We start from the raw sequence: 24,142 nt of genomic DNA, 5'->3' as shown, positions 1-24,142 counted from the left end.
CAAGTTTTCTCATTCAAACTGTAGAGCTAGTGACATAGATATTTATATCTCTAGAGAAGGTGTGACCCTGACACTTTTTTGATGTCATCTAACTTAAATATTTTCTTTTATAATTTCGGTCATCTACTTTTCCACCCAAAACTATTAAAAAAAAAAACAAATGCATAAATAGCTATGAGGTGCGTTTACTTATAACACATTCCTAGAGTTAAACAGAAAAATGCCAGAGAAGAAGGAAAAAAAAAGACACGAGCAACCACCAAACAAGATTTGTTTACATCTATTTAATGCTAAGAACACAGATATCCTCAGAAACGGACACACCTAAGAAACAGAGTTTTGAGGTTTTTTCCTGAACAGGATTTTGATCATGAAAACTAGCAATTCAAACCTCTAAAACAATAGAGCACATAAGTCTAAAAATGTAACACATATTTAACCTCTTACCTGAATTACCTGAGAACCCTGAAACATTCTCTTGAAGAGCTATCCATACTAAAACTGTGCAAAGAAGCTGTACCCATAGTGTTTAAACCATAAAACCAAGACTGGGTTTATACATGATAAAAATAAAGATAAAGCACATAAAATACTATGCAGTTCATCGAATTCGAAGAAAATCAGACTGAAGGAAAGGCAATGAGGACAGAAGACATTCCGGAAAGCGGGATGCTCCAGTGACATCTACTGCAAGCCTGTTTGAGGCCAGGAGCTCTGAATGCGTAGAGCCGTCACTGATAGGATGGATAAAGCGTGATTTCTCTAACCGCCAGCAAGTTAGCGGATGATCTGGCAAAACTTCCGGAATTAAAACCGAGGTAGTTTTCAGTAAGGAATGTTTTTCTTGAAAGCATGGCCAGCATGTGGTTGAGCCGGGACCTGATCCCAGCAAAGTGAAACTGTCTCTCTTTATTCAAGTTTCTGAATGAGTCTCTGAAGCACAGATCGAAGTGGGGGGTGCTCCAGTACTTGGGGTGTCCAGGCGTGGCAAAGTCAGTGGATCTGAAGGAAGTCTGGGAGCCAATGGAACTGGCCACAGAGCCTTGGGAGGACAGAGAGGAGGAGGACCTCAAACTGGAGGAGCGTGACACAGACATCTTTGATACTGGTGACCCTTCCTTAGACTGGCATCCGGGAGAGGGGAGAACACCCTCGTCCACGTCAGTCTGGGTGGTGGCTGATGTGGTGGGGACCATGGTTTGGGAGCTCACCACCCTGGTGGCCACTGTGGTCTGGGTCCCGGCGCACGTCGTGGCCACGCTGGCTTGTGTCCCCACGTCACTTGTGGTCACAGCGGGCGTCTCCTCTCCGGGCTCTGTCTGAGTAGCGGCATCAGTCGCCCTCCTGCCCTCCAGCCTGTCCCTGCGGCTGCTGAAGTAGTCCTCCTCGCTGATGGTGGAGGCCTTGGAGGCCCCGCACCCAGCCTCAGCCCGGCCCTCCTCGCCACCCAGCTCGGCCTTCCGGGGAGTGCTCGAGAGCCTGGCCAGCCGCAGCCGCAGCAGGTTGCCCAGCGTGAGCTCCTTGGACAGCGGTTTCTGTTCGACAAGATGGTCAAACCTGCCGCTGATCCGGAAGCTGGACAGGAGCTTGGAGCTGATGGGCTTTGACTGTGCGTAGAGGATTCGGAACTCCAGGTCAAAGTGTTCAACCACTTGGCCAGAGAGAATCACTAAGTTGCTGCTGTTTAGTTTGCCATCCGTCCATGTAAAACTGCAGGATTAGAAACAAACAGAAGCCGATAAGGATGATTGATCTTCATTTACTTACCGTCAACCTGATTATAAAGCCCAAACATCCTGTGACATAAGAGTCACAATTCAGGTGACAGCACCCCACCATGCAGTGTGAATTCCAGCTAGCCTTAACACAGGGTATAACCTAGGAATATGTTAACATTGAAGTCAAAAAGGGACTTCCCTGGCAGTCCAGTGGTTGAAACTCAACCTCCCATTGCAGGGGGCACATGTTGGATTCTTGGTCAGGGAACTGAGATCCCACGTGCTAGAGGGCTCAGCCAAAAGATTAAAAAATAAAAAGACCAGTATTCAACCAAAAGGCTAAAATGTATGATCCTCGGCCTCAGAGTTGCTAAAAACTAGAAAGGGCTCCTAAGATGCTGAGGGCAGTGCCCTCCTTTGAGGAGTCCTAGCAATGTCCCAGGGGAAGCTCGCGGTAGAGCCTAGACTGGGCCCCAGGCCTTGAGAACCATAGGGGCATTGCTCCTCACTACCTCGCCCACGCTGCTGTTTCCACAGAGGAAATAGGCCTGTCATTCGAATGATGACACTGTTGCTCAACACACGTGCAGAGCTGATTAGAGGCCGCGCACCCCTGGCAGTTCAGTGTGCCGCCTCCTTCCTATGGTGACAGGGCCCCACTCACGCCAGCCCAGCCAGCTGCCTGGAGGCACCCTCTCCAGGTACAGCAGGGATGGGCAGGTGACCCAGGATGGCCAGAGTATCCCACCCCTTAGATGAGGGGATCTACGCAGGGTGGGTGGTAAGCCAGTGAGAGCCAAGGAATTTTGCAAGGCATGATACCATCAGAGAGAGAGAGAGAGAGAGGAAGTCTCTCACTTTTATAAATAGCTACTGAAGTTCACATGAAGGGAGCCTGGACCTCTGTCTGCAAGTAGAAAACCTGACTAAATAAAGATCCATGAGAGGACTTCCCTGGTAGTCCAGTGATTTAAGAATCTGCCTGCCAATGCAGGGACATGGGTTCAATCCCTGGTCCGGGAAGATCCCCTGTGCCATGGAGCAGGTGAATCCCTTCTCTCCAACAAGAGAAGCCACCACAGTGAGAAGCCCACACACTGCAATGAAGAGTTGTCCCCACTCACTGCAACTAGGGAAACCCCATGTGTGGCAACGAAGTCCCAGCACAGCTGGAAAAAAAAAAAATCAACTAGAAAAAAGCAGAAATAGGACATGGTGCTCTGATAAATGCATGGCCCCTAGGTCAAGATGAGCTGAAAACCAACGGTACCTTTTTCAAGTTAGGTGAGACAGTAAATTCCATTTTCCATAAAGTAGTTTGAGCCAGCTTTCTGTACCAATGCAATCACCCCACTGACTCAGAAAAATCTGTATCAGGAGTAGGGTGTTTACAGAAGAAATCATAAAACATAGTAGCAACTCTGTCTCTTGTAACCAAGAACGCAGGCTAAAGCAAATTCACCATGTGACAACTGCCTTCAGAGCTGGAGAAGAAAGATCCTTTTGAAAACCATCAGTAAGATCATGTAAACAAGACCCTTATCCAGCACCAGGATTAAAAAAGTCCTCAGCAAATGAAACCTATCCTTATTCTCATCCTCAATGGAAGCATATTTCATTTTTAGGAGGTAGTTGTTGGAGCCACTGTGTCCTTGTCTTTTGAAGTAAAATGCCAACTCAAGAGTTAATGGTTGGGAAATGTGAAGATGTAGAAACAAAGAAGTGTTGGGCTGGGGAACTGGTAACAATTTAGACTATAAATCTGCCACAGAGCAGAATCACGGAACTCCTAGTTCCCTGAAAGATAGAGATAAAGGCCTGACACACATCCCAAATTGTTTCTACAGGAAGCAGAAACCCTCCATGTGAAAACTGCTGACTGCAAGAACATAGATCCCAGACTGGTTGAAACCAGAAGGCTGATGAAGCTTGAAACTTCACCTTGATGCCAACCAATCTGAAAACTGTCCACAAGCTGATTACACCCTGCTCGTTGAACACAATAAAATTTCTCACCAGCCCCTCCAGGGTGGGTCAGAGTTTTGAGATCAAGAGCCCTCTCTGCTCGGCAAAGCAATGAAAGCTACTCTTTTCTACTTCACCTAAAACTCTGTCTTTGTGTTTCTATTTGGCACTGGTGAACAGAGGCCGAGTTTCAGCAACAGTTTTTATAGTTCAGATTCAGAACAGTCAAAAATCAATTGGAAAGTTTGGTTAATATAGATTAATCCTACTGTGGGTAAAAATCTTAGTTTCCTCCTATTATTGCCAAACTTCTTATAAAAGGAAGTCTTGAGGAGGAGTTTGAATTGTTCTGAGAAATAATGGTACTGTTTGAAAGGAAAGACACCAAGAGTTTCTTCATCTGCCTGCCTCCTCTCACACAAGCCTCTACACACCCACCTTTACCCAGGGCTGACACTCAGTTATCACTCAGTGCTGCCTGCTTCTTCAAATATAGTTTTTCTTCTTTAAACTGCAGAGACACACCTTAGCTCACATATACCATCAGACAGTCTAACACAGAGATGGCAAAACATACCACCATCAGAGCCACATCCATAAAAATGGTATATCTTAACCTCTGAAGATTATCATTTACCACTCCTTATCTTCACCCTCCATTCAAATTCCCTGCTCTCTACCCTAAGATGCCACGCCAACAGGAGACTTCAAAGCTAGAGCCAAAAGCACGGATCTGCTTTCTAGACTAAAGCACCAAATCATAAGGCTTGAATCAAGGTGAAGGATTAAAGCAGGCAGCTTCAGCTGTGCCCTCCATCCTGAGCCCAATGCCTACAACCGCCCTTAATTCAAGTGGGCAGGGACAAGGTGGGTCAAAGGCCTGGAGAAATAGGATTTGAGACTGATGCAGTCACTGCTGTTGTTTAGTCACTTAGTCGTGTCTGACTCTTTGTGACCCCCTGGACTGTAGCACACCAGGCTCCTCTCTCCGTGGGATTTCCCAGGCAAGAATACTGGAGTGGGTTGCCATTTCCTTCTCCAAGAGGATGGGTCTTCCCGACCCAGGGATGGAACCCACATCTCCTGCACTGCAGGCAGATACTTCATGCTGAACCACCAGGGAAGCCCCCCTGTTCCAGTCACTGTTAATCCCCAATTCATCCACTGCAAGCCTGGCTAAGCCTTGAATCAAGGACTCCCTCACTGTCAGGTCTCCAGATAAGCTTCAACCTCTGCTCTTTAGGTTTGTGAACCACAAGGCAGTGGAGGGGACCCCGGCCCGACCGACTCCAAGAAGAAGAGGCTCTGACTAACCTATTCACATCTATTCACACCCACAGATGCACACACAGAGGTATACTTGCCCATAAAGGCTCACATTGAGAGGCAAAAGCAGCTTTCACCTTCACAGAGTGCACTTCCTCTTAAAAGTTTAGATTAATAACCATGGATGGGTCAGAAACTCACCTGTAGGAGCCTGTAGCCACACGAATGCCATCAATCAGTGTAAACTTTTCATGAACCTTCCCAACAATTTTGGTTCCTGACCTGGCGTAGTAAATATTTCCTGTAATCGTCCGGACAGTCATCAGCTGTTGGTAGGGGAGTGGGAGAAAAAGAAATGAATGATCCAGTGAGCACATGATAGAAGAAGCCTTAGTTTACGATTCTGAACAGATAAACGTACTGGCAGATGAGAGGTTACACTGCTGGGTAACAACGCCCACAGTACAGGAGCCAGGTGAGTCTCAGGACTTAAGTAATGCTACTTCACGTAAGTTCATCTTCTTGAATGCTTTTTTATGCATTCATATTTATTTTTGAGACCTTCAGTTCATGTGGACGTGTGCTCTAAAAGAAGATTCATTTTTTGGAAACACTGAACAACAGAATTCAAACAGTGACTTTGAAACAAAGTGTGGGGGACAAGATCATCAAAGAAAACATGCTAGTGATAAATAACATTTTAACAAAGACTCAAAGAAGCTAAGCTGACAATTCTCCTCTTGTATAATAGCACTGCTAATAAATAACAGCCCATCCACACTTATCCCCACCCCATAATGGGTATGGAGAACAGGAAGAGAGGACAAGCCTTCTCTAAATACAGGGTTTCTGAGGCGGAAACACTCATATTATGTGGCTTAATCAGCAATGTTACTTCTCCCACAAGTACGCATTTACCAAAAAGGTGCTCTGGTGATGCACTGGGGCCATATATTGTATAATTATCCTTGCAGAATGACACACATAAATGTATATACAATGGAATGCAAAATACTAAGCCAATCTGAATTCTTTGGAGCAGAACAGTGGCTCTGTATCTTTAGAAATCTTATACACTAAAAACAAATGTCTAAGATTTTTGTTTGATTCTCTCATTCACTCCACAAACAACAAAAGCTCCTACTATGTACCAAGTCTTGCGACAATAGATACAAGGCATGCTCCTGACTTTCAAGGACCAGAAGACAGAAAATTAATGATTAAGTTAATATAGCAAGACATAACACCATCCAAATAAGTGAAAACCTACATCTCCACAAAAACCTGTACACAAATATTCATAGCAACTTTATTCATAATTGCAAAAAACTGGAAACTACCCTAATATCCACCAGTGAGTCAACAGTTAAACAAACTGTGGTTTAACCATACTCTATGATACTGTTCAGCAATAAAAGGAAGAAACTGTTGATACACAGAACAATTTGGACATATCTCAAGGGCATGAAAAAATCCAGTCTCAAAAGGTCACACACAGGAAGGAGAGGACACGTATACCTAAGGCTGATTCATGTTGATGCATGGCAGAAATCAGCATGACACTGTAAAGCAATTACTCTCCACTTAAAAAAAATACATATTTTTTATAAAGGTCACACACTGTGGAATTCATCTACATACCGTTCTCTAAATGTTCTCTAAATGACAAAATGACAGAGATGGGGGACAAATTAGTGGTTGCCAGGGATGAAAGACCCAGGGGAGGGAGCCCGAGGGGAGTGAATGTACCATAAAGACGCTGCGTGAGGGAGATCTTCGTGGTGATTGAACAGCTCTGCATTCTGATAGTGGTGGTCACACATATGTGCACATGGGATAAAATGGCACAGAACAACAGGCCCACCTGGTACCCATGTCAATTTCCAGGTTCTGGTGTTGTGTTGTAAGTTATATAAGCTACAACTGTTGGGGAAAACTGTGAAGGATACATGGAAACCTGTATGTGCTCATACTATCTTCCTCTCTTCACAACTTCCGTCATTATTTCATAATGAAGACAAAAGACAAAACAAACTACAGCATAGCACAACATTGTTTCTGTGCTATTCTTACCAAAATGTGTAATATGAATTTAACCATGAGGAAACATCAGACAAATTCCATTAAGCGTTAAGACTCTAACACAAACAGTTGCAGATGAGAGGAAGCTAGGAGAAATGGCAACTAAATGCCAGATATGGTCCCAGATTGTATCCTAGGTAAGAAAACAGGCATTCATGGAATGATTCGTGAAATTCACGATGTCTGTAAAATAGGTTAATAGGACTATATCAAGTTTATTTCATGATTTTGAAATTTGTTCTGAGGTTTGTCAAGATGTTAACATTTAGAGAATCTGGGCACAGAGTATTCAGCGATGCCTTATATTGTTTTTCTAACACCTTTGTAAATCAAATTATTTCAAAAAAAAAAAAAAACTAGAAACTTCCATAGAGGTGCACATGGCCCTGGCGGGGGAGGGGTTCCTGGATAATATTCCTGAGCAGAGCTTCAAAGGATCTGCATATAACACAAACACGAAGAACATCACTGTGGGCAGATTTCAGTGTGATTCTGTGCAACTTTCCCTTTGGCATTTATCTGAATACTATATAGGCCTCCGTGATGGTGGTCAAAACACTTTTTAAAAAAAATTAGTTATTTATGGCTGTGCTGGGTCTTTGATGCTGTGAGGCTTCCTCTAGTTGCAGTGAGTGGGGGCTACCCTTTACTTGCAGTGCGTGGGGTTCTCATCGTGGGGGCTACTCTTGTTGCAGAGCGTGGGGTTGAGAGTCAGACTCAGTAGTTGTGGTGCACAGGCTAAGCTGCCCCAAGGCGTGTGGAATCTTCCCAGACCAGTGTCTCCTGCAATGGCAGGCAGACTCTTAACCACTGGACCACCAGGGAAGCCCAAAGCACTTTTTATTTAATTTTTACTTTAAAAAACTTTTTATTTTATGCTGGAGTATAGTTGCTTTACAATCAAAGCACCCTTGAGTGCCTGCACATGAAGGTATGACCGGGCAGAAGAAGCCACCCCCAAGAGGTGAGGGGCAGACTCACCAGCACAGACAGGTCCTGGTGAGTGAAGGCACCGGGGCAAGGTGGTGCATCCCAAGGAATAAGTTAGGACATGAACGTGAACACAGGTGAGGCCGAAGGGACAGGCCTCCTTATGACCCTTCCTAGAGGATGCAGACCCCCCCCCAAAGGCAGCAACCAATAGCAGGCAACTGAGTTGGCAAATACACCTAGATTTCTGCTGAGTGGATGAATCAGAACCAATCACTCAAAGTCATGGCCAGGCTATTCTGTGATCTGCCTGCTGCTCACACACAGCCTCAATTACAGCAACAGCACTTTGAAATTAAACATCGACACCTTCAATTTCTTCGCCAGGCTCTACGGCAGAGCAGACTGAATGTCTGGTTAGATCATGATGCGCTTTCCAGGCCTGACTTACATGTCCCATGGGTTCACCAGACGCATTTTTAAACTGACTGTCGAAAACAAGCTAGTGAAGTCATATAAGCTTACACTTAAATACTTGGCTCAAATTCTTTCATGCTCAGTGCAAAGGATATAAAAAGTCTACTTTCAAAATCACAAGAAATGAAAGGGATTAAGAACACTGGGGCTGAGACTTTCTTGGTGGTCCAGTGGTTAGGAATCTGCCTGCCAATCCAGGGGACACAAGTTTGATCCTTGGTCCAATAAGATGCCACATGCCGCAGGGCAGCTCAGCCTGCATGACAGAATGACTGAGCCTGTTTAAGTGGAACTAGAGAAAGCCCACACACAAAAACAAAGACCCACTGCCATCAAAAATTAAAAAAAAAAAAGAACACCAGGGCTGGAGGCAAGCAGACAGATGGAGAAACTCCATCCCACTACTTTTTAGCTGTAGACCCTGGGCTCTTGGTGTCACCACTTCCCAATCTGAAAATGCGTATAATACCACCCACCTGATGGGGCTGCTGTGAGACGTGAGTGGCATAACACTATCAACAGCCTAGAACAGCGCCAAGGACAGAGCAGGACTCCATAAACGGTGATCATCACGATTAAAATCGGAGCCTACCAGTGCTGGGGCCAAAAGCAGCAGCTTCTCCTTCCTCCCATTAGAAAAATGCTATTTACTGTGATGGACAGAATAGCACTTTGTATGTAAGAAACCAGTCTAGTTCTTTCCAGGATTTCCATCTCATTTTATGTTTCTGGGAACGTCCTTATTTTGGAAAATAAGGATATTACTTTTGGGGTTTTCCTTTGAAAAATACTAGCCATTTTTTCTCTATAGACTAAAAAACATTCTCTACGATCATTGTATAATACATTTTTACACTAAAAAAAAAAAAAAAGGGCAGCAGCTTCCAAGGCAGCCTTTTGCCAGGAGAGGCCAAGGTCTGAACCTGACTCTGTCCATTCTCTCCAATGAGACCTCAGGCAGAAGACTTTGCTCACACTTCCAGTCCCTCCCCGCTTCCAGTGGGAAGACCACCACCAACTACCCTGTAGCTCACTGACCATCATTACTTGCTGATTGTGGTGAAACTAGAGACATTGTAACACAAACCTTTTCTTCTTCGGGATGAACTTTCAGATCCATGCACATATCCAAAAACTGAGAGAGCAGAGCCTGGTCCAGTAGGATATACACAGCAACTCCCTGCTTCCGAGAGATTTCCTGCAGGTCTCGGAAGATGTCGATGTCCGTGAAAACATCCATCACCACTGCAATCACCTAGGGTGTGGGGAAGAGAGAAAAGCCAGTGGTCAACCCGCAAGGACACCACCTTACAGCCGGCTGTCAGGACTTTGGACCCCCTCTCGGAGCTGCCAAAGGATCCCACCCTACCCTATCCCTCCTTCCTTCTCCTTATGCAGTATCAATTTTCCTCTCACCATGGACTCTTCTCCATTTTCAAAGATGCTCAGGCCACTGTAGCCTACAAATCTGGACCTGACCCAGCTAACCCTCCCAACTGCCTCCCAGCCCCTCTCCTCCCCACCACCAATTTCTCAAAACTGTAAATTCAACCACTACCTTGACGTCCTATGAACCTGTTCCATTCAATTCTCTTCCTTTACTAAAACCCTTGTCTTATAGCTCAGACCAGCAAGTTATCCAGGTTCTGCAGCTAATACATTGTTATCTTAGACATATGGCTTTTTGTCTCTGTCTGTAACGCATGTATATAAAACCTTAAGAGTCAGAGGCCCCCTTCTGGGTGTACCAGTCTCCAAGCCTGACTTTATTGTCTGATTTTGGATCATATGATTTTCTATTATAATCTAGAAAGGACCACCCCATCTACCACTGACTCAAGGCTTGAAACTGATCAAACCAGGCAGACTGATCCTCCCACCTTCTGCCTCGGCCCATCACATCTTCATGACGTCTACTCCCTCCACCAGTCAGGATCTAACCAAATGGCTCCCAGAGCGCTAGACTCTCCTTTGTAAAAGGTGGTCTCTGCAGTTCTCTTATATCTGTCCACAGCGCAAGCCCACAACAAGAACACGGAAATATGTCCTAAAGACGCTTCCCTGGAGCTTGGACCAGTCCTTTCCCTCTTCCCAAGGACTGAGCTCCATTTTGCCTCCTGACCAATTTCCTTTTGTGCTGATCAATGTCACTCAGCACAGACTAGTTAGGTGCTGCCATGTGGCCTCAGGCAGATTATAGCTGCTTCGAAAAATCTTACTCCTTAGCTGCAAAATCGGTTCCTCTGTAAAAAGAGATCCCTCTGGTATCTGCTCACTGATTTACGTGACCAGTCCTGATTCTGAGCCGTCCAGACAGTTCAGGGCAGAGAAATATCTACCAGCTCCCAGCTTTCCTGCTCAAGAGAGGCCGCTCCAGTGGCAAAGCCTCTCATCACATCCTCTGCAGGTTGAAAGCGTGGTTGTCAGCTAACTACTGGCAAGGCCTTGGGGGCATCAAAACATGCAGGTCTCATTCAAGCCCCTGCTTCGGGTCAGAGTCAGGGTTGGCGGCCAGCGTAGGGAGGGGCTGTCAGCTTAAGAAACCACTCCCAAAGCCCAAGGTTCGGAGCTCTTTTGCGGGCTGGAAAACCTCACCAGTAAAAACTCAGGACTCTTCCCATCACATTAACTCCTGATTTACTTACAGGTCTCATCTCTTCTGTGGGGCAGAGGCCCTTGAACAAGACTGATTCATCCCTCTGGTCCCAGAGCGCTCAGGACAATACTCAAGGGTCATTATCCAATGACACCTTACGGGGAGCTCGAATGAACTTTTTGGCCAACTCAATATTTGAATGTCAAAGAAACGCAGAGACAAAGGGATGATTTCACCATCTTTCTCTAACATTGCACAGTCTTGTCTACCAGGAGGAGGGACCTTGAAACACCACTCCCGGGAAGTCACTGCTGTGAGTGAATTTGGGAAGGAGTATTTCTCTCTCCGGCTCCCTTTCTCCAATGTTGCCAAAATTCCAGGTGTGAGCTATAAAACCCACTGAAGACAGTGACTTAGAAAACAAGCATTCTTTCTAAACTGGTGGCATCTCCAGAAGTTTATATTCTCGAATGTGTTTTTATACATCCTATTTGGAGATGTATCTATCCCATGTAATTCAGCGGCTGAAAGGCAGAAAGGCCTAGGAGCAGACCCCAGCTCTGTGATTTACTAGCTGTGTGACCCAGGGCAAACTGCTTAATCTCTCTGAGCCTCAGTCAGTCTCCTCCTCCAGCAGATATGGATAACAGAATCTGGCATCTACGTCAAAGGGCTGTTGCAAGGATTAAAGGAGACAAAGCCTAGAAAGGGCTTAGCTCAAGCATGAAATCAGTGTTCGATTATGCAGCCAGCACTTCTTTCAGGGTCTACTGTGAACTGAAGCCTGTTCTAGGTAGGAAAATGGTTATAAAGAATTCGACACACATCTGACTTACCCACAAGGCGAGGACCTGGGATGCAGGCAAGTGGTACATACATGGTAAGAGGCAATGAAATCAGGGGAATACTTCGCGGGGAATGGGAGACAGTAAAGCAGCTCCCTTGGAGCAGCAGACCCAACACAGGCCCCCAGAGGAGAGCCGAGGATTCCTGGAGGAGATGGCATTTGAGCTGAACCACAGATAAGGACAATTTAGCCAGGAGAGAAGTGAAGGGGTAGGGGGCGGGGAGGCATCCAGCAAGAGGCCACGTGATGACAGAGGAAGAGGCAGGAAATGACAGGGTATTGCCCCAGTCTGGCTGGAATGCAGAGTATGCAGGAGAGGGAGCGACAGCACGTGACTGAGAGACAGGAGAGCGTGCAGGAGCACAGAAGGTCTCGGACGCCAAGCAAGGCATCGGGATCATACAGGTCACGGACAGCAGGAGGTTTAAAGAGTGACAAGGGCAGTGGTGGAGCCAACAGGACAGAAGATACTGACGGCGGTGTAGGTTGAAGGTGCGGCCCCCTCCTCCAACTCAAGGCCACGTACCTAAGCGCCTACTGTATTGCTTTCTAGGTTCAACAAATATTTAGGAGGACTAAAGACCGAAATGGGCTTCCCAGGTGGTTCAGTAGTAAAGAATCCACCCCCTAATGCAGGAGACATGGGTTCAATCCCTGGGTCAGGAAGATCCCCTGGAGAATGAAATGGCAACTCACTCCAGTTCCAGGGACAGAGGAGCCTGGCGGGCTACAGTCCATGCGGTCACAAACAGTCGGACATGACTGAGCAACTGAGCGCACAGCACATAAAGGCTGGAAGAGGGCCTTCCCTGGAGGTCCAGTGGTTAAGACTCCGTGCTCCACGAAGTTCGATCCCTGGTTGGGGAACTAAGATCCTGCATCCTGCATGTGAAAGTCACTCAGTCGTGACCCCATGGACTATGTAGACCATGGGATTCCCCAGCCAGAATACTGGAGTGAGTAGCACAGCACAGCCAAAAAGAAAAGACTATAAGAACAAAAATCAGCAACAGAGGTTGCAATGGGGGCCAGGTGGGAAACCAGGAGGGTCACAGAGGAGTCAGATGTGAACTCAGGTCCACACAACAGAAAAAGAAACAATCCCGAGAGGGAGGTTTCAAAATTGATTGTGAGGTGGCATAAAATCTCATAAAGGGGTTCTGAATGCACACGTGTGAGAAGAGAGTCGAGCTCATAAAAAGTGAGAGAAAAACAAATCCAGGGGCAGTCCCCATCCTCAAGAGAGACAGGAGATGAGGTGGGGTATCCCAGCATGATGGAGTCGCTGGATGTACACCCTGGCACCACCGGGACAGAGCCAAGGAGGCCAGCCCAGCTGGCCAGGCTAGAGAGGGTTGGAGGGTTGCTGGGCAGGGCCCCAGAAGTGGGGCCCATAGTATATAAGGCGCCTGCCAAACTGAATTTTGATTCATCACCCTACAAAACAACTGCACAAACACCACCATTGTTAGGTAGTGAGTAAGTATCTAATTTAATATTAGTTTCATTGTTTGGTTTTGAGGCCAACCTTTCCTGTGTATTGAAAATAATTGGATTAGAACTGGCCTCTCACACCCACAGAGTAGTTAGAGGGTGGATGGAGGTGTTTCTCCTTTTGATTCCCCCAGTAGCCAACATCCCCTCCTCTTTCTAGAGCAGGGCCCTTAAAAGACTTCTGGAAGCAGTCTCAGTAAGGCCTGCCTTCCTTCAAGAAAGACCCCCACCCTACCCCACTACCCCATCCCCATGCAACCAAGCCCTGCATCGTTGAACTAGACCTGGGGCTTCTCAAAAGGACAGCCTCTTCACTGAACTGAGCTATGACCTGGGCTCATCCACTAGCCAGCTGAGTACCTGCTCTCCAGGGCTGGCCACATCTCAGAGGCGTTGGTGTTTATGCCCTAGAAGATACACTTGAACTTGAAAGTGGTCATCACTCCCACTTCCTGAGCCATACCACAGGGTGGACAAGGAGAGACCCATGGGCAGGTGGGCATTGCCCTGTAACAGCTCATGCTGCAGTCTGTCTGTTCTTAGGGCTGGAAAGCTCTGCAAGTAGTGGTTCGTGAATGTCTTTCCGGGTCAAAGCCCATCTGTGCCTGTCGGTCCTAACATGACACCTAAAGAGGAAACACCCCGCTGTCGGAGCCTGGACGGCTGGTCTGCTGCCGGCCCTCATGGTGTTCCTGCTTTTCTGCAGCCACATCTAGCGCAGCCACTCCTGCCAAGTCCCACGTCATCATCACAGATGACACAACCTCAAGTTACCTCCTTCAGTCACTCCAGCTATCCCCCAGTGACTTATACCATGGGGCCTGGTGATCCACATGGTTACAGGCAGCAGCCCCAGGAGTATCCTGCACAGACCCCCTCATTTATGTTACTTTCCACGTACAACTGGAATCTCTTCCGTTTGCCAAAAGCTCTAAAGAAGTATCTTGAGATCTGAAAACCCCATTAATCGTTATCTCCAATTTACTGAAAAGAAAAATAAATCACACAGAGGTTCTGTGTCTTGTTCAAGGTGGCACACTTAAGTCAAATGCAGGAGCTGGAATTTCAGCCCCGTCTGGGCGCCTCCAGAGCTACCTGTTAAAAGGTGTTAAACATTATCCCAAGCAAACCTAATTTCAGTCTTCAGATGATTGAGAGCTTAGAATAGATCCTGAAAGGATCAAGTAGAGTATTCCAGAAAGTAGATAAGATTAAGTCCACCAGGGAGGATGATCACCAAGGACACAAAACTTGGAATGCCCTAGGGCAGCAGCAGACACTTCTTTCTGCGGGCGGGTTTGCTAACTCTGAATGAACTAAATCAGGAAACCTTGGGAGGCACATCTGATGAGGCTGCAGGGTTAGACCTGGACACAGATGCAGGCTCCCCCACTCCTAAGCACCATGTACCCTCTGGCAAGTTACTTCCACTGTGCTGGCTTCTACCACATGCAAATAACGCTACCCACCTGCAGTGTCTGCTGTGGGTTTGGTCACCTGACAGTTCCTGGGACGCAGAAAGCCTTCACATGGCAGCTAGCACAGTCTTAGTTCTCATTTTGCCACCTTTCCTGGGTAAGTCATTCTACCTGAGCTTAGCATCCTCAGACACAGCCGCTCTGAGCTCTGCTGTCTGATTCATGCACCCACCATGGGCAGGGTGGGGCTCTGAGAGCTTCATGGGGCCACACAGGGTGGGTCATTCCTGTTCTCATTCTGCTCTTCCTCTGCCTGGAGCAAGAGGTCCATGTCACTCACCGCTTCTCACTGCATCTCAGTTTCTTTCCCTTCCCACCCACGATCATAAAGCAAAGACACATGTTGGAGATGCTTAGAATTCTACCAGAGGTCTGCGCATGCGCAAAGAAGCATCAGCCTGTCTGGTGGTCAACAAGAGTCTGTGTCTGCTGAATTCCGCACGCTGAGCACACGACACCCAAGTCAACTTCCTTCAAGTTCCCAGGGCTCTTGTCTCTTCTGGAGAACTTCTTGATAAAATTAAAAAAAAAAAAAAAAAGAGCAAAAGACCTGTATTTTCTCTGCAAGTATTACAGATTTTAATAGAACAGAAATGACCTCCTGGAGATTTCTTTTACAATCTTGATACCAACTTCAGAGTTTGAAGACCAAAAAAAATGTCAATGTTCACAGCAAAACCTAAATTTGTTTGGGCCTCTTGTTTTCTCTAAGTTTCATGGGCTGTTATTATAAAATTAGCAATATAAGTACCAGATTAAAGTACTAGTGGAGCCTCTGTCTGCAGAGAGTGGCCTGGGGCCTCTCTGGGAAGGCTGGGGTGGCAGAACCAGTTTTTCACTGGCCCAGGAGTGAGGGCCAGGCACATATGGTGGCATTTCCTCTGCACTGTTCCAGCATGAAGTACACAGGTGGACTGGGCTTTTTCTTTTTTCTCTTTAAATTTAGTATTATTTTTAATTTTTTGGCCATGCTGTGCAACATGTGGGATCTTAGTTCCCCAACCAGGGATGGAACACATGCTCCCTGCATTGGAAGCACAGAGTCTTAACCACTGGACCACGAGGGAAGTCCCTGGGCTTTTTCAAAGGGAGGGGAAAGCATCAGGAGGTGTTTTGTGGGAGCAGGGACTTACCATTGTGAGTTAGTTTTATTTTTTAATTATGCAGAACATCTGCCTGGCTCCCAAGTCCAACTGACAAAACACACTACATTTGGAGACATCTGGCTTCCATTCTTGTCCCTTCCTTTCTGCCCTCCCCACTAACATAATAACTTCAACTAGTTTTTTATTTATTCTCCCATTAAAAAAAATATACATAAGCATATATGTGTACACATCCTCACTTATGTTACTGAAGAAGTATGCATATGTGTGTATATGTATACATATACATGTTCTAATCTCCCTGCAGATAAAAGGCAGCATATGATACGCACTGCTCTAGGCCACTGCATACAACAGGACCTTCTGAGATGACAGAGATGTTCTGTATGTGCTCTGTCCAACACGGGAGCCACCAGCCACCAGCGGCAATTAAACACTTGAAATATGATTAGTATAATAGAGGAACTGAGTTTTTTTTAATTGTATTTCCTTTTAAGTCACATAAATGTAAATAGCCACAGGGGGCCAAAGGCTGCTGCATTGGTCAGGAAGCACTCCACTGTGCAGAAGGGTTCGTTTGCTCACCAATCCACCACTGAAGGATGTTTGAGCCCTTCCAGCCTTTTGCTGTTATACTCAGTGCTGGAACAAACAGCTAACTGCATAGGCCTATTCGTATTTTTCACCAGTGTATCTTTAAATAACAATCTTGATATCAACTTGAAAGACAAAAAAAAAAGATTGTTGTGTTCACAGAGAAACCTGAATTTGTGCCTATCTATTGTTTTCTCTAAGTTTCACGGGCTCTTATTACAAAATTAGCAATTTAACTATCAGATCTGTCTTTTGGACAGATATACAGACACAGAAGAGCTAGGTCCACAGGTCAATACAACTGGAATTTTGCTGAATATTGCCAAATTCCCCTCTAGAGGTTCTATCATTTGCATTAGGGCTTTTAAAAAGGCAATATACCTACTACTTCTCTTCCTGAGAGCACTTATTTTTTATGCATAAAGGAACCAGAGAATGATTCTGCAGCTTCTCTCAACTGCCTGACAGATGCCAGGTAAAAAGAACCAGGAAATGAGACGGCAGACAGAAAGCAGCATGGTGGGGCCAGGGGCTAGGAGGCAGAAGGAGTGGGGAGTTGCTGCTCGATGGGAGCAGAGGTTCCAGTTGCGGAGACAAAGAAGTTCTGAGCCTGGATGGTGGTGATGGGTACAGTGGTGATAGTGAATGTCCGTAATGCCACTGATCGGTACACTTTAAAAAAGCGGTAAGTTTCGTTACATATATTTTACCACAATTTAAAAAGATGAAAGACGAAATGGTGAAAGATTTCTGAAATCCTTAGGCTAAAGCATAAAATCAAAAGGAAGGAATAAAAAGCAGCCACACTTAAGTCTTGTGGGTAAGGTCTTAAACCACTTCCTAGGCCAGTAAGAAGACATCTGGCAATGTCTGGAGATTTCTTTTTAACTGTAGGAAAATATATAACATACAGATTTGCCATCTTAATAATTTCTAAGTGTATATTTCAGGGGCCTTAATTACATTCACAATATTGTCAACCATCACTACTGTCTGTTTACAAAACTTTTTATCACCTCCTACAGAAACTAACCATCAAAGCAGCAACTCGTTCTTCCCCTGACCCCCTCCCTGGAGGAAACATTTCTGAATGTGAGCACTGCTTTTCGGTGGGGGCCAGTGCTTCTGGCATCCACTGGGTAGAGGCCAGGGATGCTACTCAGCACCCTACAGTGCACAGGACGATCCTTCAGGACAAAGAGCTATCCTGTCCAAAACGTCAATAGTGGCGAGGTTGAGAAAGCCTGCCCTGGTTGAGACGGGCATCCGCACAGGAACTGGTTACACTGCACGGGTTCTACTGCAACTCTGAGGAGGGTTGTGTAAGATCAGGAGGGCCCTAATTGAGATACAGCCACGTGCACACGGGGGGCCTCCGACAGATTCCTCAGCTGCTACTCCTCCTAGGAGGCGGGACTCTGTGTCAACACGATGACAGCTTCTTCTAATGCTCAGGTTATCAAAAGGATGCCCAAGGGTGAGGTCATAGCAGAAAGGTCCCTCTGGAACAAAAGCACATAGGGAATGGGTGGCTAGTAAGAACGATGGCTCTGGGGAATGCAGGACCACCTAGAAGGGTGAGCTTTGCCTGGGAGCTCCCATCCGGACACTAGGAATATTCCAAGAGCCACGGCAACAGCACACCGCCATGTAAGGGCACACAGCACCTCCAGGCAAAGTCTCCACGCCCCCCACCCGATCCATGGGGCCCAGAGCCCAGGCCAACCCTGATTCACATGGTAACAGAGACAAAGAAATGAATGACTCATCAACAAATACAGTAGTACAGGGATAAATTCTAGAGTATGTATTTCAGGGGAGATTCTGTACAGAATTCTTCTAAAAGCAAACATCTCAGATCTCAAACAGTCCAAAGCAAAACAAAAAAAGTACAAAACAGTATTTCCTACAATTGAGCCCTAGGTCAGCTAGCTGTCCTCTGAAGCCAGGCTGTACATAATAAGATGCTGGACCACACTCAACACAACAGACCCTCATTTTGAAAAGTGCACAGAAACTTTTCCCAAGAGCGGGACTGGCAGGTTCACAGCCTCGGACCCAGCTACCCTGGGACAAGTCCTTGCTGAGTGGAAAGGCAGGCAGACTCACCTGCTGAATGATCAAGGCTGCAGGTGAGCAGTCTCCGCAATATGTGGTGTGCACTATTTGGTGCCAGACATCCTGCAAGCCTAAACAGCTCAAACTGCAGCTTGAGTCCTGGGTGAGGATGAAACCCATTCCAGAACCATCCAGCGAGGCCGCAAAGCCAGGATCAGACACCGCTGTTCACCATCTGAGCCTGGCTTCTCCTGCCCGTACCCTGACCACTCTGGTCTCCCTCCTGCTAAGGGCAGATCTAGAACTGTTGCGGTCATTTTCCTGTTGCTTTGATATGCAATGTGGAAATTAAAAGTCCACATCTTGAGAAACCCTTAGAAACGCCCAGACTGTTGAAAGCTACCAAAGAACCAACACTCCCTCGTGGCAGGGGGGCCCTGTGCAGTGGTGAGTGGTCAAGAGCCCAAGCTTGGGGGCCAGGCTGACTTGGGTTCACACCCAGCTCGGTCACACACGAACTTAGAGGGCAAGCCGCTTCACCTCTCTGTGCCTGGTCTCATCTTAGTTGTGGTCTCCTCCTACAGCTGGGAGGAAGGTTAAATGAGAGAATCCAGGGGAAGGGCTTAGCACAGACACTGACCCACTCAAAGCACTCAATCACACCATCAAGTGCTTTCACCGTCTGAACAGACGTGGAATGGCCTCTCATCTTATCTAGAAACAGCTTGAGACCTGCATCTTCACAGTCCTCGCCATCACAGATCCTGAACTTCAAAGAATGTGGCTGGAGTGACCCGGCCACCCTGTGAACATACCACACACTTCTACCTGGAACAGCAACAACAGACCAGCCACCGGATTAGCTCTCTAACACCTGTTCCCTCCACAGATGTCTCTCCACCTGGGGACAGTGATGGTATCTCTACATGGCACAAGGCAGAGCATGGTGGCTGACGGTGCTTAAGAGATGCTACGCCTTGGTCTGAGTCCTGGCTCTGTCATTCCCTGGCTACATGACCTCAGGGCAAGGGAACTTCTCTATGCCTCAATTTCATCACCTGCAAAACGCAAATCATAATCACACCTACCTTGGAGTTACTTGAACAGTGCTTGGCGGAGAAAGCAATGCTTTTCTGTTTTGTTTTGTTTTGAACAAAAGAGATAGTCTCTGAGACCTCAAGTTTAGGGTGTCTCAGATCCAACTCATTTCCCCATCCCTACCCTCAGCCTCATTCCCCTCCATATTCTAATTTGGTAGCATCACTGCCCACCCAAGCTAAAAAAATCTCAGCTCTTCCCATACCTTCTCCTTGGCTTTGCCCCCTCTCCTGCCCCCCTCCCTCACCACTCTTCTGGTCCATCAAATGACCAAGTCCTGTCAGTTCTACCAGAAACTCTTCCCCTGCCCAACCCCCAGCAGTGCCTTAGCACAGACCCTCTTCTCATATATAGGTCCCTACAACCCCTCCTTACAACCATCTGACACCAGTCTCACCCCTCTCTAACCCATCCTCCTGCAGGCTCCCACCAGAATCTCACAGACACCAATCTGATCATGTCCCTCTCCTCCCTTTAAACCTTCGATGGCTCCCACTGGTCCTTCCAGTAGTGTGCAAAGCCCTCGACAGTCTGGTCCCATCTCCCCATTTAGCCTTCTCTCCTACCATTAACCTACACATACTCTGTGCTCCAGCTATGAGGAATGTGGCGGTCTCAAAAAAATGCCAGGAGTTTTTCACCATTCTGGGCCGGTCCCTATGCTCTGTTCTGACAAGCCCCACTGCTCCACTTGGACCCAGCTCCAAGGCCGCCACCCCTCTTAAAGCTTTCTTTCCTCAGCCTGTAGCAACCTCCTCACTGCTTCCTACCAGCCCACTATCAACTCTCAAGTGCAGGCAAGGGTTATGTCCTTCACCTGTGGCCCTAGCCCCTGGGGCATAGTGTCTGATATACAGTAGGCACTGAATAAGCAAGTAATCTGGCATATGGAAAAGACATTGAAAACACTTATCAGATTTAAAGGTACATACCAACTTTCTCACTTACAACGGTTCACGTTCCAAATACAGAATCTTGAAGATACAGGGCAGAGAACAAGGCAGGAGGTTCTACCCAGGAAGGCATTACAGAATGCCTACAAGACAAAGGGGTCTGAGCATCAGTCCTGAGCCCCTTCTAAGGCCAGCACTGAGTGGATGGACTGGTCTTAGCTCTAGCGCCCCTTCAGTACTACTGAAAACGGGATGTAAGCGACTGAAAAAAGTGAAAGTGAAGCCGCTCAGTCGTGTCCAACTCTTTGTGACCCCATGGACTGTAGCCTACGAGGCTCTTCCGTCCATGGGATTGTCCAGGCAAGAGTACTGGAGTGGGTTGCCATTTCCTTCTCCAGGACATCTTCCCAACCCAGGGACTGAACCCAGGTCTCCAGCATTGCAGGCAGACGCCTCACCATCTGAGCTACCAAGGAAGCCCAAATGTAAGTAAGTGAGCTGCTGCTGCTGCTAAGTCACTTCAGTCGTGTCCGACTCTGTGTGACCCCATAGACAGCAGCCCACCAGGCTCCCCTGTCCCTGGGATTCTCCAGGCAAGAACGCTGGAGTGGGTTGCCAATTCCTTCTCCAATGCACGAAAGTGAAAAGTGAAAGTGAAGTCGCTCAGTCGTGTCCGACTCTCAGCGACCCCATGGACTGCAGCCCACCAGGCTCCTCTGCCCATGAGACTTTCCAGGCAAGAGTACTGGAGTGGGGTGCCATGTAAGCAAGAGGTTAGGGCAATTCCTCTCTCATAGAGACCCACTCATTACTTTTCCCAAGTTCCAAGTGCCCAAGTTCTCCCCCTAGAGGTGATCATTGGGAATGCACTGCTGCTACTGCTGCTGCTAAGCCGCTTCAGTCGTGTCCAACTCTGTGCGACCCCATGGACAGCAGCCCACCAGGCTCCCCCGTCCCTGGGATTCTCCAGGCAAGAACACTGGAGTGGGCTGCCATTTCCTTCTCCAATGCATGAAAGAGAAAAGTGAAAGTGAAGTCGCTCAGTCGTGTCCCACTCTTAGCGACCCCATGGACTTCAGCCTACCAGGCTCCTCCGTCCATGGGATTTTCCAGGCAAGAGTACTGGAGTGGGATGCCATTGCCTTCTCCGTGGGAATGCACACCTGTTCTAAAAAGGTGCGTTTTCCCATCTTTCCAATCTTCCCACTGAACTCACAAATGTCCGTAGCATCAAAACGACCCTCAGCATACTCAATGCACCGCAGGGCTGATAACAGCCTAGGTGGTGCCCATATATCCTCCCACAACGGCAAGGCAGTAGCCTACTGGATCCCCTACCCACTGCAACCCCACCAACAGGCAAAGGGCACTGGGCATCAGGAACACTGGTAAGTCAGGACTTGTCCCCAGCTTGTCTACTTCAACCAATCGGATGTACAGATACCATAACCACAGTCAGACACATTCAGCTATAAGCCCTACCAAGTCTTACCACGACCTGGAGCTTTAACTGCATTTTCTCTGTCACAGGCAAACAGCCAGGAAGCTGGGCACTGCCAGTCAGCAAGCAAGTTGGCAGTTAATCATGGCTCTGGAGGGAGGTGTCTGCTACACCCTGCCAGCCCCTGCCACCTTGGGTGCCGCATGCTTTCTCCCTGATCCCTCTGTACCCAGTACCCTGGGTGCAGTCTCATCCAGGCTGGCAGGGAGACAAAATCTCCCACCGCACCCCAATACCTTATCACACTTAAGAGCCAGACAACGGCACCAAAACCCACCGTGGAGAGAAGACTTAACATGGCTTTCGGCTTTTTTTTTTTTTCCAGCCTATGGAAATGCAAACTCCCTGCCCCACCCATTCACTGAAGGTGCAACTTCCCCTCCAGGCTGGCAGGAGGGGAAAGGGCCAGGGCTCTTGGCCCCTCTGGTTTGCATCTGCTTTCTACAAGACACGTGGGGGTAACTAGCAATGAAAGACTCGAAACTCCCCGCAGCTGTCTCTGGGGACAATCTTTCAGGAATTTCCCCCTAGGTTATGCGCTTCTTAGGTCGTACACCTCTTAAGGAACTCCTGAAAGTGGGATCTAGAGTTGGCTGACAGCCAATCCGACAACTGGTTTTTAACTGAAAGCTGGAACGGACAGGATTTCCGGTCACCCTCCCAGGGAATGTAAATGTTAGGAGTTTGAACTTGAGCACAATTCGCATTCTTGGGGATGGAGACTCCTCCCACTCTCCCAGGCCACGAGGAGCGGACGGGGAGGGGATCGGGGATCCGAGGGGATACACACAGAGTGGGGAGAGTTGGGGAACCCCTCGACCAACCGGCCCGAGCTCCTAGCAGACCTCAGTTTCCCATTTTTTGAAGACGGTGTCCCGTGCGACCGGGAACCGAAGAGACCCGAGGGGCCGGGCCGCGCCGCTCACCTCTCGCGCCGAGCGGAGCTGCTGGCGCAGCGCGTCCTTGCAGCCATAGGGGCCGCCGGCGCCCGCGCAGCGGGGCTGGAAGTGCGCCTCGACGCGCGTGGCCCCGCGGTAGGCGCCCTGATAGAAGGAGGGCCAGCCGAGCTCCAGCAGCGGCGGCTCCAGGTCCGACTGCTCGGGGAAGTAGGTGCCGGACGAGCAGTCGTGCGACGAGCCGAAGGAGTCCTCGGCCGCCGCCGCAGCGCCCTCCTCGCCGGGCCGCTCGGCCGCGCGCAGAATGGCGCGCACCTCGTCTGGGTTCAAGAAGCGGCCGAGGCGTTCGCGTCGCAGGAACGCGGAGAAGGCGTCTGGGCCGCCCGCCAGCAGCTCCTCGAGCGCCAAGCGCCGCTCCTCGCTGTACAGTTCGGCCAGGTTGGGCGGCCCACACGGCGACAAGCAGGCGGCAGGCAGTTCGTCCAAGCCATCGTATCTCAAGGCCATGGCGGCGCTCGGACGCTACCCGGCTCGGGCCAGTACGGGCGTGCGGGACGCTTTATAGTCACCTTTGAATCTAACCAGCCCGCGCCATTGGCCGCCCCGCCCCGCCCGGGCTCTCCCATTGGCTGCCTTCTTCTAACGGCACCGTCAGGGCGCAGTGCTTGCCTCTACGGCTCCACCACTAACTTGCTATTGGTGCCCCGCGGCCCGGCCTCTCCCCGAAGCCCCGCCCCTCCCAGGCCTTCGTTAGACGGCGATTGAGACCATGTTCTCGCTCCAGGGTTGCTTGGTGGAATTTAAATCTTGGCTACTACGTGCCTGCTCCGAGGTGGCGTTCCTGCTCTAGCCCTGGGGGGAGCTGAGTTCATCAAGATAGCCGGTGCTAGGCCTAAGTGGCCGTGGTACCCGGGGCGGTGGGACAGGCAGAGAGCCTGGATTGAAACCCGAGAGCCCGGCCCCCGCGCCAGCCTCGCGCGCCCTCTGCCGCCCGCCCCACAGCGCGGCCCTCGCAAGGCCCAAGGAAGTCAGGAAAGTGCACACAGAGAGGCTGGAGCCTGCTGGGGCACGCTGACCCACTGACTGCGCCTCCCCAGGGCTCACAGAGTTTGAGCGAGGTTCAGCCATGTTGCCTTTATCCCC

General features: G+C 48.4%; 1 protein-coding gene across 1 annotated transcript; it reads right to left on the bottom strand.

The window, feature by feature from the left end:
* FAM83D (family with sequence similarity 83 member D) lies at positions 270-23,635 on the bottom strand. Its single transcript, XM_018057863.1, has 4 exons — positions 23,030-23,635; positions 9,526-9,693; positions 5,151-5,275; positions 270-1,710 (listed from the first exon to the last, which is right to left on the bottom strand). Exons 1-4 carry the CDS (start codon positions 23,504-23,506, stop codon positions 732-734), a joined length of 1,749 nt encoding a protein of 582 aa, XP_017913352.1. The 5' UTR covers positions 23,507-23,635; the 3' UTR covers positions 270-731.

Source organism: Capra hircus, chromosome 13, assembly GCF_001704415.2.
Source record: "Capra hircus breed San Clemente chromosome 13, ASM170441v1, whole genome shotgun sequence".
Lineage (NCBI taxonomy): Eukaryota > Metazoa > Chordata > Mammalia > Artiodactyla > Bovidae > Capra > Capra hircus.
This window is presented reverse-complemented; position numbering and strand designations above follow the sequence as displayed.